The following is a 23,492-nucleotide window of genomic DNA, read 5'->3' on the forward strand; positions in this document are numbered from 1 at the left end:
TTATTCTCTCGGCTTAGATTCTTCATCTCCCTCTTCTTTCGTTGCCCTCACTACCACCGATCTAGTATCGTGTGGCTCTCTGTATATTAATGTTAGGCATGTTGTGTTGTTGAGTGCATCTAGCATCGCACAACTTCCCTACTGTTAAATTAGCCAATTACTTCAGTTCCACCCTTGGAGCCATACATACAAGGACATCGCAGATGGATGTTAGTTATGGGTTGTTACATAGTACTCTGTAGTCGATGCCAATCTTAGCAAGCGGATCCCCGGAACCATCCAATGACGTTGCGCGTAATCGATAAGCAAGCACGTGACCACCCTACTCAGGAAGGCGGTCAACACATATCGAATCTTTTTTTTTCTTCGGGGTCAAGCATCTGCTGCATAGACTCAAGGACCAACCACTTTTTCGGTTGCCAATTCCTCGCCCATCATGTCTGACGAAATTGTCTGGCAGGTTATCAACCAGCAATTCTGCTCCTACAAACTCAAGTGAGTATTGCTCTTCACTCCCTGGCTATCCAGTCCGCAGAACCTTTTATCTCCATTATACATGGACAAAAAAAAACAAGAACCTTCCACTAACCATACCAACCTTCCATTTAGGACGACGAAAGACCAAAACTTCTGTCGCAATGAATACAATGTCAGCGGTCTGTGCAATCGCCAGTCCTGCCCACTGGCCAACTCGCGGTATGCGACGGTGCGAAGCGATCCCGAAACAGGCGTCATGTACCTGTACATGAAGACCGTCGAACGAGCCCACATGCCCAGCAAATGGTGGGAGCGTGTGCGCCTATCCTCCAACTACGCCAAGGCTCTCGAGCAAGTCGATGAGCGCCTGATCTACTGGCCCAAGTTCTTGACCCACAAGTGCAAGCAGCGTCTCACCCGCCTGACGCAGGTCAGCATCCGCATGAAGAACATTGCTAAAGAGGACGAGCGTCTCGGAGAGAAGGTTGTGCCCAAGCTGGCGCCTAAGGTCCGCCGTCGTGAGGAGACTCGTGAGCGTAAGGCCGAGTCTGCCGCCAAGGTCGAGAGAGCCATTGAGCGTGAGCTTATTGAGCGTCTGCGCAGCGGTGCTTACGGTGACCGGCCACTCAATGTCGAGGAGGGTATCTGGAAGAAGGTTCTCCGTGGTCTTGAGAGGGCTGGTGACGGAGAGCGTGATGTGGACATGGATGACGGCGAGGAGCTCGAGGAGGAGGAAGAAGAGGGTGTTGGTGAGGTCGAGTACGTCAGCGATCTCGATGAGGAGGAGGACCTCGAGGATATGGAGGACTGGCTGGGTGTCGACTCAGCCGACTCCAGCGATTACGACGACGATGAGAGTGATGATGATGATAGCGAGGACGACGAGGAGGCTAGCGAGGATGAGAAGAAGCCCAAGCCCAGTGCCAAGAGGAAGCATGTTGCTCCCCAGGCGAAGCCTCGCAAGAAGGGTCCTCGCATCGAGATCGAATACGAGACCGAGGGTGCTGGCAAGGACCAGCTCATGGCATGATTTTGTCGATGTTAGAGGATTTGGGAAAAGTTTACCTGATCTTGCATGGCGTTTGGGCTGTCAATTTTTCTGTTTTATATTCTTATTCTGTGCTAGTGATCGGGCATCATACCCTGCTATATCGCATCCACTACAACTCACGATCTTGGATCTTCCAATGTCTATTTCAATGTTTATCTTTAATTGTACCGCTTGATATCTCTTTTATTCCTGAGATGTTTGAACATAATTTATTTGAGACAAGACCAGACCTGTTGCTTTATTTAGGTGAAACACGTGATCACGTGGCTCAATCAATGCCGCTGTCATTGCTCTCCATTTTCCTTTGAACAACTTCACCTCACCCCAGGAGCCGGTTCTTCTGTTAATATCCCCCTTAATAATCTGTTTCAATTATTGTCATCTCTTCTCCAACTCTTTGACCCCTGAATCTCTTGCATTGGGTCCCCGCGAGTAAATCTCCAACTCCGTGCCCATCCCACCCCGCATCGAAGCTACCATTTTGCAGACCGCGCATTACTCAACCACACTACTCGGCTGCTACAAGATGAGCTCGTACTTCTCATCATTGACCACCTCTTCGGCCATTTCTGGCCTAGGCTCACGGCTCACCAACCTTCGCCGTGCCATTACGCTAGGCGACGAGGGAGACGACCCCGATAATGAAGACTGCTCCCACATCTCCAACGCCCTTCGCGCCTACTACACCGAAAAGGGCCGTCCATTCCCACCATGGCTCCCACAAGATCCCAAGGGTCCAGCTCCGGCCCCCTCCCGCCCGATTGCGACTTCACAACTGCCCTCCAGCGGCTACAACCAAGGCCCCGCCAACCCCAACTCCGGCCGGAGCGGCGGTCTAGGTGACCTATGGGGTGATTCTCCCTCATCCCAAGGATCGATCCCGCAGACAGCCAGTCTTCGTCGCGGACGTGGTGGCACAGCACCACCGCTCGCCTCGGCCAACAGCGCGCCGCCGGGTCCGGCCATCACACTTTCTCAGTCCCATTCGCCTGCTGGGTCGGGCTCCCCTAGTCCATCTGGAGCGCGGCCATTGCCCAGCCAGCGAGCTGGCTCGAGTCAGTCTGCCCAGACTCGTCCGAATCTCGACCGTGTTGGATCGGGTGGTGGTTCAGCCCAGGACCGACTGCGAGCCAGATTACAGGGAGGAAGATCTCCTAGTCCCAATGTTGACCCTAGTATCCGGAAGCCTGTTGGAATGTCTGGAAGACGGTGAGAGTGTGGAGGCTTACATTGCATGGTGGAGAGCATGGCGTCGGGAGTTATTTCATGTCCAATGTTTACCAAGTACATATATCTTAAGGACAAATTCCATTCAATGATCGTCAGGTGATTGCTAGAGTACCGAATACGTTATAGCGTCATATTGTAGTATGTTCGAGAATTCGTCGAGAATTGCTGATTTGAATTTTCCTGTCACGCCTCCGGGATATATTTGGCTAAATTCCTCAGACTCTTACAGGCCCAACTCAGTCTACTACCGATAGGGTATATAGAGATCACCCTATCGCCTGATGGGCCAAGATATGCGGTGGCCTACCCACAATTGCTTAGCGGCGGCCAAGTAACAGTCAGCGAATGACCATCTCGGCTTGCACTGGGGAACATCCCGCATTTTACCAACCCCGGACGGGGCCGTGATGCTCCGAGCCTATACGGTAGGAGAGTGTAACATAAGCATCTTAGAAGTTGGGTTTCAGTCATTGGCCAAGTCAAAACAGTTGATGGGCCCAAGCCCGAAGTTAATGCTTAATTGAATCCCCATTATTCTCCCTGGAAAGATCGTCGATGTATAGCAGTCCTCTCCACGTGGACCTCAACCCAGTTTCATACCGAGTCCTAGCGTCTTTGAAGTGCCGGATTATGCCCGGGATATCACCCATGTGACATGATATATTTTTTTTTTCTTTAGCAATTGATATATTCGGCTCCGAGTATCGGGATTGGTTTCTTCCCGGGATTCACTCTTTCCAAATATTCAGGTAACTGTGATATGTGCCGACACAACGGCAAGCCGGGAAGATTCCAGAAGTACTGGACGATACTAACTACATTTGAAAGCATTGCTAATCTGCCACGCCTAATGGCTAATTCCATATAATGGCTGTATTCCCTAGAATAGACGATATCAGCTTTGATAGCACACCATTCGTCCAAAATAACGAAGGGTTGGTTTCCCTGTCTCTCCACTTCCCAATCTCCAGTCCCAGCTGTACACCTATTGTACATTGCATATTCTAGGTTTAGTCTCGTTTTGCCTCCCAGTGAGATCTCATCTTCGTTCTTCTTCTTCTTCTCCCCAACCTGATCTTCATGGTCTGGCCTGATATCCCCACTTATCTCCGCACATAGCAATACGGAGTGCATACTTCGGGGCCAGGTCAACGACTCGGCCAATCTCTACAACATAGAGTATCCGGGAAGTCTCTTTCCGACTTTGGCTTTTGCGAGACCAGGGCCTTTCTCGTCTATAATATCAACTATCGCCGTGATCTTCATCCGGAGAGCTGGTGGGCCTCAAATAGTCCTGCGTTTCTCCCCCTGGGCCTGCTAGCTGGTGTCTTCGCTTGTTCCATGCTTTCTATTCATTCTCTATAAATCCTAGTCCCTGCGCCGGCAGAACCTTAAGTGACAGTCCCACTCTACTATTATCCTTAATATCCTTTAGTAGACTCCTTATACAAACAATCTCCCTTGAAGGAGGTCTCATTCTTCATGGACAACCTCAAAGATCTCGAGGCGCCCCAAAGCACGTATAGCGAATACAAGGAAGCCATCGCCTTGAAGATGGACGACATGGCAGACTAAAAGCTCTAACATGGGAGGAGCGGAGCCGCTATGGACGCGGAACTGCAGCAGCTTGAAGAGCAGGTGCAGTCTCCCCAAATCCCGCTTTGAGATGACCCTGTCCAACCCTGCTACCTTCACCTATAGTATCGTCGCTTTCGTGTCCATGGGAAGTATGCTATCTAGCCTTGATCAGTCGCTTATCAGTGGTGCAAACCTGCCCGTTGACCTGGGCTTGTCTTCATCAGATAACAGTCTAGTCAACGCCGGCATGCCGCTTGGTAAATGGTGATTTCAAGAGTCAAATTCACCAATCAGATCGAGAAATATCATTCCTACTCCATGTTATATTCCGCGAATAGCCAGTATAAAACAACTGACTTGAGCAATTAGGTTTAATCTATTTTAATAGGGAAAAGATTGACGAAATCGGTAGCCCGAGGGCACCTTGGATGATATGATTTAAAACATATCAGAACTTATACAAAACAAAACAAAAAGGTCGGCCCGTGATGGTATCTTTTTATTTTTTATTATTTATTATTTTTTTTCACTGCGACTTGGCCGGAGACGACGAAGCCGGTAGTGGCACTTGCAAGTATGTCGAGGAGGGGGGAGAGGTACCATGTCGACATCCTCATCGGCGGCGCCGGGGGGTTGACGTTAGATGGCGGGCCCTTGCGGGCGCTGCCATTGCCGGAGCGAGGCTTCACGGCTCGCCTCCTTCCGAGGGGCTTGAGGGTTCCACCGTGACGCATGGAGTCTACGGCGGGGTGGAGGCAGGCCCCGTTGAATCAGCTCGGCCGCGCGGGAATCATGTCGGCCGGAGGCCCGGGATGATTGTCCACCGGGCCATTGTTGGTATTGAGGGCCCCGGAATTCTTGTCCACGGGGCCCCTGGGAGGCAGCAGCCCGGGAGGTACCTCGGCCGGGCGCCTGTTGGTGGTGGTGGGGGTGGGAGTTCGGGAGCGCCGGGACTCTTCTTGGCGGGGGCGGCGAGACTCTTCTTCGCGGGGGGAAGCTTGGCGTTCCCGCGGAGATGCGGACCGACGGCGATTTAAGTCGAACGCCCTCTTCAGCCCCTTGGCCATGAAGTCCACGTATTCATCGCGGCGGGCCTCTTCTCTGCATCGCTGTATATTTGATTAGCGTGTTCATAATATAACAAGTGATGACTTATCGATCCAAGTTGCCGTAAGAATTGATAGGAATCGACAAAAGACGAACAGACATAGTATGTATCGATAGGATGGGAATTGACCAGACATGATGAGAATCGATATAGATTGATCAGAAATGATGGGAGTTGATGAGGGTTGATGGGAGTTAATGGGAATCAATCAGAGAATATGAGAAGTGATGGGACGAGATGAAGCCCATCACAAAGTGGATGCATCACAAGACAGATCAGATAGAGATATATGAGATCTTGACTTACAGAGTCATCTTCTTCTTTCTTCTTCTTCTTCTCCCCCTTTTCCTTGCGTGCTCGCGCGAGTCTGGAAGACATTGTGGGGGTTGCTCGGAGGAAAGAGAGAAGAGATAGAGAGAGAGAAAGAAAGAAAAAGAGAGAGAGAGAGAGAGAGAGAGAGAGATCACATGCCCATGTCATTACATTTTAATAGCTTAATCATTATCAGATTTCTTCAGAAGGCACGACCCACGTCAAGCGTACGAGCCAAAGAATCAATATAGGCAGAATGCGAGACCAGCAAAGGATAAAAGCCAAGTAAAAATAGTATGGTTGAAGGTTATACATAGAAAAGTCTCTTACGCAAAGTGCGCTTTTTCTACTAGCTTCGTAGACACCTGAACAGACATCTAAAAAGACCATTCGAAACGACTACCGAAAGGAGCCTTGGTATACACTTAAAAAGATATCTAAAAAGAACACTAAAAAGACATCAGAATGCCGCAGAAGCGGCCGACTATTCTTGTTGGTATATAAAGTATAAATTTGTTGGAGCATCCCAGGTATGTTTGTTTGCTACAGACTGCGCATTGTTCGGATGGTTTTAGGATGGTTTTACCGGTGTATATAAACCCTGGATTGCTAGTTACAAATAGGTCATGATTCCCGCGCGAGCTGACTCAACGGGGCCTGCCCCTCAACACACCCTCAGGAACCTCTCGCCGCCAACAACTCCGTCGCCGATGAAGATGTCGAGATGGCACCTCTCCCACATACTTGCAGGTGCCACTACCGGCTTCGTCGTCCCCGGCCAAGTCACAGTGAAAGAAAAAAAAAGAATTGATACAATCACGGACCGACCTTTGTTCTATTTTGTGTAAGGTCTCATATGTTTATTTTTTTCTCTCATTTTTTTAAAAAATCTTATCATCCAAGGTGCCCTCGGGCTACCGATTTCGTCAATCTTTTCCCTATTAAAATACTCCGTAGATCAAACCTAATTGCTCAAGTCGGTTGGTGAGAGAAGTGAGAGATAGGAGGTGGAGAGTGCACTCCACGACAATCATTATGTGTTAATTTCTTATGTATGGGTTGGATGGGTTACAGGAATGGGCTGATTCCGCACTCTCTATAATTAGCACCTGTATACTCTGGGAGAGACCCCACTCAGAGTTTGGCTTCGAGTTCTTGCTTCAGTTGGATGAAGCGCCTGCATAGTCATACGCAACTAGTTAGACTGCAACAGGTTAATGAACTTTGATTGATTGATTGATTGATTGGCTCTCGTGCCACTGAATCTTGTGCCGATATTATACGTTACTATGTTTCCGAACTAGAAACAAACCATATAATACGTCACCTCACTATAACTTACTTCTTCCTCCTAACAAATAAAAAAGAAACCATATTTAGTACCTTTCTCTCCCCTACTAAAACGACTCAATGTAGAAGTCGCGGAGAGCACCGAGGCACTCAGATGGATTGAGCAAGTAGGAACAGGAAGGGTTTTGCTCGACGTGGTGGTAGAGGTGAGAGACGCCTAGGCTACTATCTCCCACCGGTGTGAGGAATGGTATGGTGCGATCTGGTGAAGTTAGCTCTGAAGTCATTGTGGGTAGAATGCGGGACTTACATTCGCACCTTGTTTCCTAGGTTGCCGTCAACTAGTATATGAATGTGAATCCCAAGAATCATCGGGAGCCAACTGTTCCAGACGGGGCGTGCTCGGAGTTGTTGGGAGATATAAGATACACTGGGGTCGCCATCCCTAATAAGGTCGGCCTTCTGGGATATCTTTGAACCAATATTGAAGGTGCTTTTGATAAGCTTGGTGCGTGGAAGGAGTCGAATTGGGTGTCGTAGATTTGAGATAGAACAAAGCAGGCGTAGGTAAACCGGCGATCAAGCCGTCGATGTTAAAGGGAGTAGTAGTATTGAATACCTCTATCTTAATCAAAGGGTTGAGCGAGGTCATCCGTTCACTGGAGCCCGAAGGCTTGGGGGGAAAAGAACTTGAAGGTACCGGAGCGAGTCAAGCCATAGCTCGCCTTATGCTCGGAGGCGAAAAGTTCCTGGTGGAAAGGCGCCCAAAAAAGTAGGTATAACAGAGTGGTCGACTTGAGATTTGTTTTGGATCGCACAAATATCGATTTGAGATGCTGGCAATGCTTCCGAATGGAGAGGATTTGGCAGTTGAGGTATTGAGATTTGATACCTGGAATCGGTTTGAGCGACGAAACGGTGGAATGCCTGAATAGGAGTTGTACTTCCATTGTTGTATGCTTGGGATTGAAGAGGATTTGGTGGTTGAGGTATTGAGGTTTGATGCTTGCGATTCGATGTCTTTGGTAATGGCGAGTGAAGAGGGAGTTGATAGTTTCGATTGAGTGGGTTTGTTTTGGGTGAATAGGATCGAATTTGCGTTCAGTTGGACCAGCTCTAAAAGGCTGGACTGTCCAAATTCGGGATCAAGATGTGCACATCCAACCTCCTCCCCTCCCCTCGCCCTTCTCTTGAGTGACCCTTCCTGGTGACGACCCTCATTCAACCGAACACACCGATTCATATCTCAGACTCATCAGACCTCTCGCCCTCTTCCCAATCACGACCCTCAATTAGTGTGGTTGCCCGCTTTCTGCACTCATACCAGTATCCCTGGCACTTATCACCCTTCTTAGGCTTATACATGGTTCTTATTTGTGTTTATAGAGGCTGAATTTAGAGCGGTCCCGTGTGATGCCCTGGCATACCATCATTGAGAGTAAGAATACCGCATGAGAACTATCCAGGAGCAGAGCGGTGGTTGACAGAACCGGGGTCAATGGAAGATGAAGATATTAAATTGATACTCTATAAATATATACTCTATAATAACCTTATTGTTTTAAACCAGTTCTTTTTTTTTTTTTCCAAAAAAATAAAACATAAAACATAAAAGCCAAGTAAAAGTAGTATGAAGGCTATATATACATAGAAAAATCTCTCGCACCTTCGTAGACACCTAAACAGACATCTGTGAAACGAAAATACAGCCGTTTTTCCACTAGACCATAACAAAAACCAAGGTTCCTGTTTAAGGCCTAGCGGGGCAATATTCCTATTCGACAATATCTAAAAGAATCATTCGAAATGACCACCGAAAGGACCCCGCCTCCCCCCCCCCCCAAGACCTCCAAAAAGACATATAAAGGCCGTATAAGCGACCGACTATTCTTGTTAGTAAAATTAAAAAGTGACATACGCCATACTTCGTGGGGGTAAGAACCACGGTCAGGTAGTATAGAGAATTGTGTCAACTGTGGCATACTTGGTCGCCCAGGGCTGATTTCTGTCTTAGCAGTTCCCGAGGTCAGCTGACCTGAACTGACCCTAAGTCACGTGTCGTATTCTTATCTTATCTCTTCCGGTCATCTCAGTTCCGCCCATATCAAATTGGCGTCTCGCCAGTTTCCCTCAAAATCGAACCGGGATTGATGGAAGATGAAAATATTAAACAATCCTCTTGCCTGTAAGAATTGGTTCTGTAGTGTAGTGGTTATCACTCTGGTTTTTGAGATGAATCTTCATTGAAAATATACCAGAAACCCCAGTTCGAACCCGGGCAGGACCTTGTTTTTTGATTCCACAGTTATAACCACTAGTATAAGACCTATTTAGGGTCAGGTACGAGAAATATATGTCAATTGATACTATTGTACTATTACATGGGACGTAAATAAAAAGGAAGAAGGAATTATCTATATATCTATACTCTCGAAAAATTGTGAGCAAATTTCCAGCGGAGAAGAACACTTCTCATATTCTCCCGAGCGTAAACGGTAAAAGACCTTTAGTTTGATGTCAGCTTTAACAATGGATAGTGTACTGGCGTAGTTAGGAACTGGAGAAATTAGTATGTCTTCAAACCAGGTAGTATTAGGAACGAGCAAAGTAGATCCCAAGGGACCTTAAAAGGATAGGGTTATTGTGAAATCCCGGCGTTCCTGTTAGGCGGTGTTTTCAAAGTCTGTCATTTAGATGATTTTCTTATAATAAAATATATGCTTCCGCCAACAGCCTATGCCATCTACGATGCAGATCTTTCTCGGCCATGGCTAGAAGGGCGTCGAATCCATCAGCAGTGAGCAGTAGCCCCACGATGAAGCCCATGGCGAACGTGTGGTACGGAATAGAGGGTGTCTGGATGGGTTGCAATCCATAGACCGTATGGTCTGTGTCTTGGCGTCTGGTTTTCAAGGCAAGTTGGACACTTTCTGATGTATCTATTGCCGGAGCAGCCTTGCGACTTTGTAGAAGCAAGCTTATTTCATTCTCTGCCAGGGTTTATCGTATCCTTTGTATTGATGAAGGAACACTTGATCTTATGGTCTTATACTAGCGGTCATGACTGTGGAATCAAAAAAAGGTCCTGCCCGGGTTCGAACCGGGGTTACTGGTAATTTTCAGATCAGATCATTTCAAAAACCAGAGTGATAACCGCTACACTACAGAACCTGTATTTTACAGTAATTTTCAATTGAATTTTAATATCTTCATCTTCCATTAACGCTGGTTCGATCATGGGTAGCAAAAGTGGCGAGGCGATAGTTTTTTGGTATGGGCCGCTGAGCGGTCGAGATAAGATAAGCTTATGCCACGTGTCGTACCGGTCAAGTCGGGTCAGCTGACCTCGGGAACCTTGGAACTGCAAACCTTGGAAGTGGCAGAAAGATCGATGTCTGAGAAGGCAGAATAAGGCAGAAATCAACCCCATTCGTTGGTTGTAGTGAGATCCTCTATTTAAAAAAAAGAGTAAATAATTTAGATAACCCAGCGAAATTATCGGTACATTTTTTTGGGGCGATTTGTGTATAGGAGAGGTGAAGATAAACAAAACAGAGTACGAAATAGGTAAAAATGGGTTTATGGTCTCATAACAAAGTAACTATCTTAGTTATCAATGCAAGATCGACGAGCGACCAATATGGATAACAAAAATAGAGCCCATGAGAGGCGATGTTTGCCACAGGTGGCTCTTGAAGGGCCGAAGACAGTCCGATATAGTATTAAGACTACTCGCCAAGTCTCTACTATTCGCTACTAACAGCATGGAGAAAAGGGAATCCAGCGGCGGCCTTGCCTCTAATTCTGAATCCAATGATGTCGAATTATTCGAGTTACAATACAAACATTTCTCTTGTCAACGTCTAGAGTTCTTTGACGGACCATGGTTGCAGCTCATTTCGGCCCGGGCGGTTCGGGGCGACTCTCGTGGGCATGGCCCCGGGGCCGAGCTAATTGCTGACATCCCACCTGGCCATCGGACATGATTGACTACTCGTCAATTTTGGGGCCAAGCCCCATTTTCAACACATTAATTTCCGCTATATGAAACGGGGGGAAGTAAGCAACGATCTTATTTCCCTTTTCGGGAGGCTGAATGGAGACCGGTGGGACAAGGGCTAGGATTCATAAAATGAAGAACTCGAGCCCAACAGGGTGATTAGCCCACGGGTACTGCTGATGTTATGACAAACACGTACTAGTCACCCTCGCTACATCCCAACAGGTCCATCCATCCATGACAGGCCTCGCCCGACTAAACCTGCTCCGCCAGCACCTCGATTCTTCCTTTCATCACCAACAATGATGAAGAATCCAGACAAGGACAGAATAGCGATGGCAAAACCCATCCCTCCTCTCCCTAAAGAGCGACTATCCCTTTCCCACCGCCTAAACTGCTTCCTTCAACTCTGGCTGCTCAAATCCCTTGCCGCCCTCTACTTCCTCTACCTCCGCCTCTTTAACCCCCCTCAACCAGGCACCCAACCAACCCTCACCAAGCGCTACGCCTGCCGCCCAACCCTAGAAACTCGCATCTTTTACCCGCGCTCCTACAACCCCGCCCAGCGCCAACTGCTCCCACTCTACCTGAACATCCACGGCGGCGGCTTCGCGCTGTGCGATGCTAGCGTCGACGACTCCTTCTGCAGCGCCTGGGCCAACCGCACGGGAATGCTAGTGGTCAGCCTCAACTACCGCAAGGCGCCACTCCACCCCTTCCCAACAGCCAGCTTTGACGTTGCCGAAGTAGCCAAGTGCGTGCTAGCAGATGAATCCCTTCCAATTGACCACTCGCGCATCGCCATCGGCGGCTTTAGCGCAGGGGGCAACCTCGCGCTGTCTGTCTCGCAATTCCCCGGTCTAAAAGGCCTGATCAAAGCAGCGGTGATATACTATCCCATCGTGGATTTCAGTCACCCACCCAATGAGAAGCTGGATTCGAGACCGTACAAAGGTGGTCCGGATGATACGCTGAAAAAGACCTCCTGGTGGCTGGACTGGGGGTATGTGAGTGTAGGCCAGAATCGGAGGGACCCACTGCTCAGTCCGGTGTATGCGGGGAGCGATGAACTACCACCGTGGATTTATATGATTGGCGCGCAGTGGGATATGCTCCGGTTAGAAGCGCAGCAGATGATTCATGGGTTGGCTGGGTTAGAGGATAGAGTTGGGGTTGAGCAGGAGAAGGACTTTGAGGTGGGTAGGTATAAGTGGACGTTGGCGAGGGGTTGTCCACATGGTTTTACCCATGCATCGCCACGGAGGAAGGGTGGTAATAGTAGGAAGAAGAGGGAGGAGGTTGCGCAGGGGATTTATGAGGAGGCGCATGAGTGGTTGAAAAAGTCTCAGGTTCTTTTTTAGGTACTGTACCTACCTACTGCGTATACGCGGCAACCATCCACTTTGACCAGCGAGAAAAACACACCGAAGTTAGTTATGACCTCATCGTCCTAGATGACAGCGCCCTGAGTGGCACGCGAGATTTCCTTAGCGTCATCCGCAATGGTGCTACGGGAGGACAAGATGGAACGTTTATCAAGAAAGGTGCATGTTTACAGGTGAGATATTGAATGTCTATTTCATAATTTTCATTATCAATCTCAGAAGTTGGGTTTGCTTTCTATCATCCACTGGTGAGAAGGAATTCGCGGCTGCTTTCTTCCAATTCATTGGCCGAGGTCTCGCACAGGGTTGGTTCTCGAGCCATCCGTATGAAGTCAGAAAAGGTGAACTGGGTGGTATTGAGGGCGTGTTGAAAGATCTGGAGGCTGACAAGGCATGGATGACGACATACCAGGCAAGCTAAATGTGTCTGGGTCTGTCAGCATGTGGCCTATTGTCTTGGTGATGCAGCATATGCCTAGGCGGGGGATATATACCAACTGCGTCTTTCTCTGGCGATAAAACTTTATACAAGGCTGATTATATAAGGATATCGAGAATTATATTCTTTATCTTTCCCCCTTATTTTATCATATTTTCTATATTTTGCAAATATTTTCATCTTCATCTGTCCTCGACCCCCTCTTGTCACATTAAATAACCGACCTCGGAGTTGCCACTTGATAAAGATCAAAATCTGCTTCGCATACCATTACATCCTTGCCACAGGATCGGTTGATTTCTGTCAGGTCAAACTATGTACAACATATATTAGTGTAGTTACCCTCATGTGCATAAATGCCAAGGGAATCCACGCTAATCTTCCCACTTTAAAAGTTCGCCCTTCCCACTTGATCTCTTTCACCTTCGAGCTTTGTGCAAAATGGATTTCACCATTTCCGTAATCTACTATCTTTTTCTATTCCTTCTCTTTGGGTATCTTGTGGTGTATCTCTTTTCACAAATGACTTCATCTCCATCTGACTCTGCCTCCGCTAACGACCCCGACCCCAACGATCAGGCTGAGGAACTAGATCCTGAGAAGTTCTATCATCACCCAATGTGGTCACAATGCTGACATCACCCTGAACTCACTAAAGAGGCCTCTTCGAAATGGGCGCGAGAGCCATGGTTCAAGAATGCGGCTGGTCGTCCTAGCCATCATTTCTTAACCCAATGACTCACATGCAATCTTCCTTGGGGCTTCATCATCTATCGAACAGTCTATACGCCTGAATCTGAAGAACTGTGGCCAACTGTGCTAAAAAGAATCGCTCAACAACTGAAAAGGGGGATCAGGTCTGAAATCAACGGCAATGAATCCCACCTTGAACAACTGATAGAAAAATCACACAAAGATGTGATTCTTTCTGACCCCAATCGTTGGAATACTACCAGTATTCAACAAATCCGCAGCCATTTCGTCGAATATCTGCGTAAGATCAAGCAGGTGGAGTTTTGCGATGAACCTCGTTTTGCCTCTTGTCTTGTGATTGATGAGAAATCATTAAAATCGATTATCAAGGATGAACAAAATGGGTTTCTTGAGGTAGTTGATCCGCGGTATAGCCCCGAAGAGAGATACGACAACGCTTCTTACCGCGGATTTATGAGGGTGCAAATCAAAGCGTTATGGTATCTCTATATGCAATATGATTGGGACCCCATGTCGGCGCTGTGCCCAAATTCCCCCGATGGATGGATTCCCGTTTACGATGGCTGCTATGGGACGGTGCAGGATGAAGATGGGAATGAATATCCCGAGGACTATGCAATAAAACGCCCCGAAATCAAACTTGAATTCCGTTTTGATTGAACCCTTCATGTTCCTTCTAAATAACTAACTAGAAGTGCGCATTGACAGACTTAAGACTAGTCCAACTAGATGGAAATCGAAAAGATCAAACCCAGGTGATTTTGAATTGATGCTGAGACTTATCCTTCAGCTCAGCCTCCATAACCTCAATCCAACTGGTCGGCCTTTTCTTATCATCGCCTTTCTTATTAACCACTGCCGTCCAAACCGATTTGATCTTCTCGCCGTTTTCAAAAATAAGGCTTGTGAGAGTGGTGGAAGTTTCTTTCGGTGGCCCAGCTGTCTGAAGATTGTACTATATTCCACGAAATAGGAATTGGAGAACCTGAATATCAAGTTGCCCAGGTGGTTTAATATAATATCACAAATGTGTTGAATTTAGAAACTTTGTTTTAGGACAGATACGGATTATTATGTCTTGACCAGAGTTTTCAAACTAATGCTTGTAGGAATTAACATAAATATGGCCGAAAGGACTGTCAAACTGCTCCCTCGTGGATAATGGAACCATATGAGAGACGTTTGGCCCAACCTTCCAAGAACAACAATTTGCTGACTAGGAAGGGAAAGGGCACTAGTTACAGCTCCACCACCAGCTTCGTGGCACTAACTCCTGCCTTGGACTTTTCTAACGCAGATTGTATATGCTCTAAACCTTTGCCGACGACAAGCGGAGGCGGGAAGCACTGGAGCTTTCCAGACTTCAAGGCAGGCGTAACATATTTCTCCCAGACAGGCGTCGCAACATCGTTGACAGCAAAGATCATACCGGCATTGACACCAGTGGGGAGATCGGTAGCAGGAGGAGGTGGATGCACGCAAACAAGGTGTCCTCCACCCAGCTGACCAAGAATGGTGATGTCGTGAGCGTAAGTCTCGGGGGTAGCTATGGCATCAAAGATGCCAACGAACTCGCCATCACTCGCTCTAACTGCTTCGCTAACCTTGTTGGCAAGTGAAGTATCATTGCGATCGAATACTTCAGCTGCGCCGCATCGCTTGCTGAATTCGAAATTGTGTGCTCCAGAAATGGCGATGACGTGTAGTCCGGCCGCTTTGGCAAGCTGAGCCGTCATCGAGCCAACAGAGGATGAGCCACCATATATAACGAGTGTCTTGCCAGACGATGGGACGTCTTGCAGCGAGGGGTATGGAAGGCCCAGTGCCGGTGTAGCTACACCGAGCATGGCTACACCGGGCTCCTTGAGGGACAGCACGCAAACAGCCGCCTCCAATGCGAATGGGACCACAACGCCATCCGTAAACGATATTTCATCGGGCAGTATGGCCGCTTTGTTTGCAGGAATTACCGTGTAAAGAGCAAATGCGCCATCCTGGGGGCGCCCACTAGTCAGGTTGATAGCATGTCTATTGAAGAGAGGTTAAATTATGTCAGAATTGTTTGATCTCGATATGCTGTCAAATAACATACCCAATTACACGATTCCCTTTCTTGAAGCGTTCAACGCCGTTCCCAACTTCATACACCTCACCAGCGATATCGCAACCGAAGATGGCGGGCCATTGTTGCACGAAGACACCGGAGTCTTGCATATGACAGTCGAGCGGGTTGATAGCAATCGCGGAATTTTTAACGACGAGTTCTCCTGGACCAGCTGTGGGCAGCGGAGCATCTCCCACCTGTAGGGGAGAGCCAGCTTTGATGAGCCATGCAGCTAAGTTCTTGGGGGTGGACATTTCAATAGAAGAATTGGGTCTTGGAAAAAAGGCGAGAAAGGTAAGACGATGCTTATGAGATACTTGATTAGAGCAGACTGTTGATGTAAAAAGCAAACTTGGGCAGAACATGCCAAACTATAAGTACTTTCGCACATTTGAGATGATTTCAAATTAGCATCATTATTTCAAAGCAAGTAGGTAGTAAATATTACCAACTATAAAAAATGCCAGAACCGCATGTGCAGTTCCCATCGAGAACCATATCTGCCGTTCCACCCTTAACTCCGATCTCGGACTTAATGCCGAATTATGTTGCTTACGCAGCACAGATATATTTGGATAGTCTCAATAGAGACGGCTGTCTAGTGATTCATTTCTATGTAGACCTCACCGATTCACTGATTGGCATATTATTCAATTCGATCAAGAAATGTTTCTATTAATAGAACTCCAAGGGTGAGCTCCGAATACGTAAACCGCAGTACATCCATGGATGCCCTTTCGGCCCCGCGTTATCTTCCAGCGTCTATCTCAACCTCCACCCCGGAAAAAGGGTTGCTATTTAATATGCGGCTCGGTCCACGAGATATTCTCGAGTATAATGCGAAATACAAAGTGCTGATCTGCCGAGATTGCCAGTACGCCATTCAGAAAAATGCGTTGGGGAGCCATTTGCTCCGCCACAAAATTTACCGAGAAGAAAGGCTTAGTTTACTGTCCACCATCCATCAACTCGACATCGTTGAGCCGGGTGATATTTCACCGCCTAACCCAAGTACATCGCCGGTTCATGCCCTACCCATAGTGTCTGGGTACTCCTGTACCATGACCGGGTGTGAGCATCTCTGCGCAAGCTCTAAACGCATGAGACGCCACTGGAGTGATGTCCATAATGTTAGTGGGCCGGATTATTTTGCCTCCCACGCGCGCTCAGTGAAGCTTCAGACGTTCTTTCGTGGTACGAAACTCAAGTATTTCGAGGTCTCGGTGGCAAGAGCTGCGGAGTCACAGGGTTCGGATGAAGGGGGTGGGCATGACAGGCAGAACTCTAGTGTGAATGAAGTGCCGCCAGTAGCACGGCCGATGTCACGTTCTGAGCTTTCTCCCGTGGTGGACCTAGATACATTGACCTACTTCCATCATTTCATCATTACAACGTGTTTGACACTTCCTCAAGTCGAGGATTCCCCACCAGCGTCACAATATTGGGGGACGTACATTGTTTCGTTGGGTCTACAACAACGGTGGATGATGTGTGGATTGCTGGCCATTTCTGCATACCATTCAGCCGTGCTCAAGGATGAGACAACAGCACAGCAAAAGCATTGTGAACGGGCGACAGTCCTCCGTTCCAAATTCTTGGTCGGGTTCAACGAAATGATAAACAATAGTTCAAACGTTGCGTCCACCGAGACTCTCAGGCAAATGAGAAGTGCTGCAATTCAAGTAAGGGGCATTTTGAGCTGTGCGCGATGGACCTTGATTGGATTCACTGCGAATCGAGAGAATGTCCTAGGTCCTGCCACATCTATATCTTGGCTACAGTCTTTACTATGTGATGTTCGGGATTTTGCGTCTTATCAGCTAGGAAACTCTTTTAAATTTGAGCAGAGTACGGGCAGCGATCTTCAAATATCTTTGGGTACGAATAGCCCGCGAGCTGCCACCGCAGCACCGACTCTGCTTCTCAACCGTCTTCAGGTGCTCCCTTATCGCATGGCCGAGATATTCGGGAAACCAGATGATGAACAAGATGCGCCAGCTATCCTACTCGGCATTGCAGCATTGGTCCAATGCTGTAACAGCGTCTACGAGTCCAATGTTTTATCAGGGGGGTGGGAAGGTATAAGCGCATGGTTAAACAAAACCACAGACCACTTCAACCATATGGTTGCACTTCAAAGTCCAGCCGCCCTTATTGTGCTAGCCCACTGGGCGGCTGTTCTGGTTAAATGGGCTGGAGCTCATGAGTGCTGGTTCATACATGCCTTTTCGGGGGCAATTGTTTCGCTTATTCACGAACATCTTTCTACGGATGGTGTAGTTCAAAATTTAGTTGAAGATCTGCTGGAGTGAATGAATGAATCTATGTGGCTGTACCGAGCTAGTTATGAAAGTTTTTTGTCTGGTGTCTCAATTCAGTCTGCTAAATTGCAAGTGGGAAACTGGGTTGCCTCTATATACTAGACTAATCATCTTCGTCTGGTTGTCTAATGATAGTCAATGTTAATTTCATCATGAAAAGTGCCATACAGACAATTGCAATCAGTCCTATAGAGAGCCATCCCAATGCCATCGCCACAGCTCCCACATGGCCCGAGACGGTGCCATAGGTGAGAATTTCGGTCAATGTCGCTGTAGCACTGCTGTTGATGTGCTGCCACAATATGGAAATAAGACCAAATCCAAAGCTGGTCACAGCGAGTAAACAAATCGATAATGAAATTTGAGAAGGGAATGGCTTCATCTCGTACTCTGATCCGTTATCATCAACTTCCTCATGCCATCCAGGGAATGTTGATAGGCTGAGGATACAAATGAACATCAAGGCTACCACGATATATCTATATAATAATGCCATTAGTATATTGCAGTATCGAAATAGCCACCTGGACAGAGAAAAAGACTTACATCAGACCATTGAATACAATCTTCTCCTTAAATTCATTGGCAATCATAATCAAATTGAGCGGGTCGGGTACAAGTTCTGTGCTTGTATTCCCGTTGTTGACAGACCTTTGTGTCTGAAACAAATTTGCTAGCACCTTTACATTACTAGAGCAGATGCGTCCTGTATCGCTCTGCGTTACGCAGATCCCCATGTACCCCGCTCGCACTTCGAGAGTTGTTCCGTTGCCGGTTTGCGACACATTGTGAATAGCATGCGCAATAGCTGAGCTTACTTGCACGGGTGTTGTAGAGAACGAAGACTCTGTCGCTGTATATTCTAGCGACAACAGGTATATATTGCTTAAGACTGCTGGAAAAATAACAGCCCGCAAGTAGAATTGCTGGGAGAATATATTAATCGACAAATCCAGAATCAATATATTAATTTCCCTCACATAGTAAAATAACTGCAATCGTCGACAGGAGCATCAAAGATTGATGGTAAGCGAAATGAGGCAATGATTCCCCTTTGTGGCGGTTCGTCATGTCAGCACTTATAACCCATTCTAAATCTTGACAATCGTACTTATTCGCTTAATTTCGGACCTCAATTCCATGGCTTTAGTACTAAAGATGTAGTAGGTTGAGAGGAGGGGTAGAAGAATTAAGTGAGAATGTCAATTTCAATTGCGCCTCGTATTTCGAGCTGAAAACACCCTATACTAACTTATCTAGACTAGTGCGCCCATGCAACATTTAGGATAGATCTGTGTTGGATTCTACAAGACGAAAGACCAGAGAGAAGGAAAGAGAGTTATATTCTCTAGGGGACAAGCTCTCAGAACTAACTATGCAGTTACTACCCTAGATTGGGGCCTAATCTACCATCTCAACAATCTATTATAACATTCAATCTACTTCATTTCACTTTTTTGGTACGATCGAACTTTATTGACACGTTCTGTGACCAAGGGGGATGACTAGCGTTAAATACCGCGAGTTAGTGTCTCGTACTTGTCATATGGACACGATAGTTCGTCGCGCAACTTCCGTGACAGGGTTGTTGTTAAACGCTATCCTCCGTGGACAACCACGCGTGTTTGTACGCGAGTATATGCGTGTGTGGTTATCAGTCTTCTCATAATGACGAGGGGGCTCGAAAGTGTGGGGTAAGACGGTAAGCTCGTCAGTTTCTCGGTCGAATAATGCACGAATTGGCGCGGTGAAGTCGAAATTGCGCGTAACGTGATACTGTCGATGTGACATCGAAGACTTCCCTTCCCGTGGTAACGAGGGGCGGTGGCCTGCTACCTCTGGTTTATTGTTCAATGTGATTGTGCTCAGAAGATGGAGTCGATAAGAACAAATTGCTCAGATCCCTCTAGAGAAGGCGAGAGGGAAATAAAATCATGGGTTGGGCTAAGCTGGTGAGGGAAAGGAAGAGAGATCAGTCCTGGGGCAGAAATATCAACTATTATTATTATACTGTACAAGTCTGAGAATACAAACAAAAGGTCCGACGGTTGGCCGGCTGTAACATCAATCCCTCAGGGTTTTAAAGTCAGCACGAATTGATGAGCATATATCATCAACCAATGCCATTTCCTCCTCTACTGGCACGCCCAAGGCTCCAGCTTGCCAACTCACTGTGCACATCAAGCTACCCCCTTTGACACTGATGATGTTGAAAACAAGCGGTGCACTAGTAACATTACCAGGCTGTGAGAATACCATCTTGACGACCTTGCACTTTTGATCTGCACCGTCACCCATGTTATCGAAGGCAAGCAGATTGCTCAGTTCATACGAGGAGTCCCGCTGCTGTCCAATTTTACTCAATGTCCAACTCCTTATGCTGGGGACATATCTCAGGAGGCCGATTGCTTGGTCCTGCAGCCTCGCACCGCATGTAGCAAGATTTCTTGTCATCGAACTCGCAGCTGCCCACATCTCCTCGGAAAAAGCAGGCTCCGTCGCATTTGGTACCCGTGGATGTACCTCGTAATGACCAGATACGAAAAGGCCCCACGTGAGACCCGGCGTCCCAATAGACGCTCGCATATCGACAGGCGTCCCCGAAACAAAATTGGTTACTTCGGGGTTAGGAATGGCCCTGCTTAGCGCCCGAACAATCATCTGATGCACCGTTGCCGTGAGCTTGGTCCCATGATTTCTTGATGTTTGCAAGGCCGTTTGGACCAGCGGAGCCTCAATCTCGAGGAGTCTTACTCTACTCTGGAGGGTGGCCGCCGGGTCAAAGAACATGGGTGACCCAATCCAAGTACCGGCATCTAGCGTGCTGGCAGATGCGCGGAGCCCAAGAAGTTTGGCCACAAACGTTGGCAAGTAAACTGCTATCAACGGCTCGAGCAGGAACTTCCAAGATATGGGAAGCCTTTCAGGTGTATCAAAGGGTGCCGGAAGCGTTTGACTTGGCGGAGTCACTAAGAAAGAGGTATTCTCCTCCACGCCCGTAGTCTGTCGCCACGCATCTAGAAAGGTGCGGTGGAATGCAACTCCAACCATGCCGTCGCCGAGAGCATGGGAGAACGCAAAGGTGATAAAGCATCGCGTCACTGTGGAGTCTCGCGGCGACACCAGAGGGAGGACCACGATTCGCCAAGGTGGAATATCAGCGGGCCATGACCGATCAAGTATGGCTGGTAGAATCTTTTGGATTGTTGCCATATCGCCTTTGCTACTGGCTTCATCGTCGTGAATTATAGACACATGATCGTGGAGATCAATGCTAGAAACCGCTTCGTATGCTGGCTTCTCGGTGTGCTTGTCCTTGACAACCACGTTTAGGTATGGATACTTCTCGATGCAGTGTCTCAAAGGTGCAAGAAATGACTGGGCGGAATTAATGTCTATATTTTCACTCGCAATCTCATAAACTGCGGCTATGACGAGCGCGTTGTAGTAGCCGACATCTTCGCGGCTAATTGTACGGCGTTCATTGGGACCTAGGTTCCGGTTAGCGCCACCGACATAGTTCAAAAAATATATTTCACTAACTTGCAAGTCTCATGGATTCTGTGGGGTGCGACATTTCTATACAACGACTATGTACAACATAAAAGCACCATGTGCTGTCAGAATATAGGGGAATAAGTCGGCATAACTATCTTCCGGGTATATTAAATCTATTTTGGGACATCGACAGTTTTTGGGGGGCTGGAAAGACCTTCAAAGCAAGACGGAAACGTATCGCCGCGAGATAAAAGATTTCATATCTGAACGACTATCGAGGCTGCATAGGTCAGCAAGTCTAGATATTGCAAATCATGTTTGTCAGGAGGAGATGGTTTATTCTGCAATTTTATGGCCCTTGGCGCCTAACCCAGGCAATGAAATCTCTTGGAGTTGATGAGATTGCATATAAATTACTCTAGCTACTTAGCCAAAATATATCAAACATTTGTCTCGTTTGCTAAATACTCCTTGCTGAATGGGTAATCCGAATAGCCCACTGCCGACTCGAAGACATAAAATGTGTCTCTCTTGTACGCATTCAGCTCCAGACCCTTTTTAATCCTAAATATGAGATCCGGATTGGAAATGAAGTGCCGGCCAAAGATGACCATGATGTCCTTGTCCGGATACTTCTCGTCCACCAACTTACGGGCCTCATGCGATGTATACCCGCCAGCAATAAGAAAAGGTCCGTTCCATATATTGTATGCAAAGTCCAGAGTGTCATGACCGTCATAATCTTGGGGCCCAGAGATCCGCGACTCGACCAGATGAAGATATGCAATATCCGCCTGGCTGGCTTTGCTGATCACATCCGTGAACTGCGGGATGGGATTCTGCATTCTCATACCCTGGAACGTACTCCAAGGGCTCAGTCGAAGCCCGACACGTTCAGGACCAATGGCATGAGCAACAGCTTTGATCACGTCGTCGAGGAGACGAGATCTATTCTCCACATTCCCACCGTACTCATCGTCACGGTTGTTGCTCACATCTTGGATGAATTGGTCGAGCAAATATCCATTCGCGCCATGAATCTCGACTCCGTCAAAGCCGGCTTGAATAGCGTTCTTCGAAGCGGCGACAAAATCCTGGATTGTCTGCTTGACCTCGTCGGCAGTCATGGCCCTGGGTACCACAGCGCCTTCTTCCTTGGGAATAGCACTGGGCGCCACGATATCGATACCTTCTTTCCGAGCTACATCAACATCCGCCGCACGGCCCATAGCGAATAGTTGGCAGAATATGAAACATCCCTTGCGATGAACTTCATCGGTGATGACCTTCCAGGCAGCGACTTGGTCCTCGCGCCAAAGCCCTGGTGCGTGCGGGAATCCGCCGCAGATTGCTGATATAAATGTTCCCTCGGCGATGATCAAGGTACCTGGTACTGCGGCGCGTTGGCCGTAGTATTCCTTCATGAGAAGTGTTGGCACTCGATCTTCGGTTGCTCGGAAGCGAGTGAGTGGTGCCATTCCGATGCGATGTTTCACTTCCATGTCACCAATCTTGAGGGGCTTGAAAAGACGTGATTGAGGCATTGTCAAGAATCTTTAGACAGCTGTGCTTCAGTGGGAGAGTTAAGAATAGTTGACCCATAGTGGTTCACGGCAGGCCAGGTATTTGTACTCGACTTTCAAATCAAGATATCCTGTAGTCGTCGGATGAACGTTAGATGCTCTTTACGAGTAGGGTAAAGAGATACTTCTCAAAAGGGAAAAAAGATACTTCCTATTAGGGAAAGGCTAACGAGCTTAACCATTTGCGGTTAGAGCTTTCGGCATTGGGCCAATCATCCATCCAAAATATGAGGTTAGTGGAGCACAACATCCGGAGAGTTTCTCCCTTTCAGCCTGGAAGTAATCGGCGCCACCTAGGCATAATTGGCCATGACAAATAGAAGAAGGCTGTCATCAGTTCCAAAATTAATTATATATGATTTGAAATCAACATTTCAACCCTTTGACCGCTTAAGCCCGGAG

The 23,492-nt window shown here is 47.6% G+C and overlaps 12 protein-coding genes across 12 annotated transcripts; 6 read left to right on the forward strand and 6 right to left on the reverse strand.

The window, feature by feature from the left end:
* Positions 1 to 436: 436 nt before the first annotated feature.
* Positions 437 to 1,507, forward strand: N7455_011404 (ribosome biosynthesis protein MAK16; the record flags this gene model as incomplete). The annotated part of the gene is made up of 2 exons (XM_040954396.2): positions 437 to 495; positions 610 to 1,507. The coding sequence occupies 2 exons, from the start codon at positions 437 to 439 to the stop codon at positions 1,505 to 1,507; spliced, it is 957 nt and encodes a 318-aa protein (XP_040815282.1).
* A 547-nt stretch (positions 1,508 to 2,054) lies between these two features.
* On the forward strand, positions 2,055 to 2,741 carry N7455_011405 (uncharacterized protein; the record flags this gene model as incomplete). The annotated part of the gene is made up of 1 exon (XM_040954321.2): positions 2,055 to 2,741. The coding sequence occupies one exon, from the start codon at positions 2,055 to 2,057 to the stop codon at positions 2,739 to 2,741; it is 687 nt and encodes a 228-aa protein (XP_040815120.1).
* Positions 2,742 to 4,424: 1,683 nt separating this feature from the next.
* On the forward strand, positions 4,425 to 5,373 carry N7455_011406 (putative MFS sugar transporter; the record flags this gene model as incomplete). Its single annotated transcript, XM_065606655.1, has 2 exons — positions 4,425 to 4,593; positions 4,883 to 5,373. 2 exons carry the CDS (start codon positions 4,425 to 4,427, stop codon positions 5,371 to 5,373), a joined length of 660 nt encoding a protein of 219 aa, XP_065459821.1.
* A 1,780-nt stretch (positions 5,374 to 7,153) lies between these two features.
* On the reverse strand, positions 7,154 to 7,333 carry N7455_011407 (uncharacterized protein; the record flags this gene model as incomplete). Its single annotated transcript, XM_065606656.1, has 1 exon — positions 7,154 to 7,333. One exon carries the CDS (start codon positions 7,331 to 7,333, stop codon positions 7,154 to 7,156), a length of 180 nt encoding a protein of 59 aa, XP_065459822.1.
* Positions 7,334 to 11,348: 4,015 nt separating this feature from the next.
* Positions 11,349 to 12,407, forward strand: N7455_011408 (Alpha/beta hydrolase fold-3; the record flags this gene model as incomplete). The annotated part of the gene is made up of 1 exon (XM_040954452.2): positions 11,349 to 12,407. The coding sequence occupies one exon, from the start codon at positions 11,349 to 11,351 to the stop codon at positions 12,405 to 12,407; it is 1,059 nt and encodes a 352-aa protein (XP_040815095.2).
* A 985-nt stretch (positions 12,408 to 13,392) lies between these two features.
* Positions 13,393 to 14,244, forward strand: N7455_011409 (uncharacterized protein; the record flags this gene model as incomplete). Its single annotated transcript, XM_065606657.1, has 2 exons — positions 13,393 to 13,490; positions 13,719 to 14,244. The coding sequence occupies 2 exons, from the start codon at positions 13,393 to 13,395 to the stop codon at positions 14,242 to 14,244; spliced, it is 624 nt and encodes a 207-aa protein (XP_065459823.1).
* Positions 14,245 to 14,329: 85 nt separating this feature from the next.
* N7455_011410 (uncharacterized protein) lies at positions 14,330 to 14,755 on the reverse strand (the record flags this gene model as incomplete). Its single annotated transcript, XM_065606658.1, has 2 exons — positions 14,330 to 14,539; positions 14,702 to 14,755. 2 exons carry the CDS (start codon positions 14,753 to 14,755, stop codon positions 14,330 to 14,332), a joined length of 264 nt encoding a protein of 87 aa, XP_065459824.1.
* A 67-nt stretch (positions 14,756 to 14,822) lies between these two features.
* N7455_011411 (zinc-binding alcohol dehydrogenase family protein) lies at positions 14,823 to 15,942 on the reverse strand (the record flags this gene model as incomplete). Its single annotated transcript, XM_040954337.2, has 2 exons — positions 14,823 to 15,612; positions 15,677 to 15,942. The coding sequence occupies 2 exons, from the start codon at positions 15,940 to 15,942 to the stop codon at positions 14,823 to 14,825; spliced, it is 1,056 nt and encodes a 351-aa protein (XP_040815159.2).
* Positions 15,943 to 16,788: 846 nt separating this feature from the next.
* Positions 16,789 to 18,000, forward strand: N7455_011412 (uncharacterized protein; the record flags this gene model as incomplete). The annotated part of the gene is made up of 1 exon (XM_040954366.2): positions 16,789 to 18,000. One exon carries the CDS (start codon positions 16,789 to 16,791, stop codon positions 17,998 to 18,000), a length of 1,212 nt encoding a protein of 403 aa, XP_040815141.2.
* A 112-nt stretch (positions 18,001 to 18,112) lies between these two features.
* N7455_011413 (Fig1 domain-containing protein) lies at positions 18,113 to 19,080 on the reverse strand (the record flags this gene model as incomplete). The annotated part of the gene is made up of 3 exons (XM_065606659.1): positions 18,113 to 18,488; positions 18,556 to 18,935; positions 19,003 to 19,080. The coding sequence occupies 3 exons, from the start codon at positions 19,078 to 19,080 to the stop codon at positions 18,113 to 18,115; spliced, it is 834 nt and encodes a 277-aa protein (XP_065459825.1).
* A 993-nt stretch (positions 19,081 to 20,073) lies between these two features.
* Positions 20,074 to 21,586, reverse strand: N7455_011414 (uncharacterized protein; the record flags this gene model as incomplete). Its single annotated transcript, XM_040954469.2, has 2 exons — positions 20,074 to 21,500; positions 21,553 to 21,586. The coding sequence occupies 2 exons, from the start codon at positions 21,584 to 21,586 to the stop codon at positions 20,074 to 20,076; spliced, it is 1,461 nt and encodes a 486-aa protein (XP_040815147.2).
* A 361-nt stretch (positions 21,587 to 21,947) lies between these two features.
* On the reverse strand, positions 21,948 to 23,051 carry N7455_011415 (alkene reductase; the record flags this gene model as incomplete). The annotated part of the gene is made up of 1 exon (XM_040954440.2): positions 21,948 to 23,051. One exon carries the CDS (start codon positions 23,049 to 23,051, stop codon positions 21,948 to 21,950), a length of 1,104 nt encoding a protein of 367 aa, XP_040815250.2.
* Positions 23,052 to 23,492: the final 441 nt, after the last annotated feature.

This window comes from Penicillium solitum (assembly GCF_028829755.1).
Source record: "Penicillium solitum strain IBT 25940 chromosome Unknown utg000009l_segment0_segment0, whole genome shotgun sequence".
Taxonomy (NCBI): domain Eukaryota; kingdom Fungi; phylum Ascomycota; class Eurotiomycetes; order Eurotiales; family Aspergillaceae; genus Penicillium; species Penicillium solitum.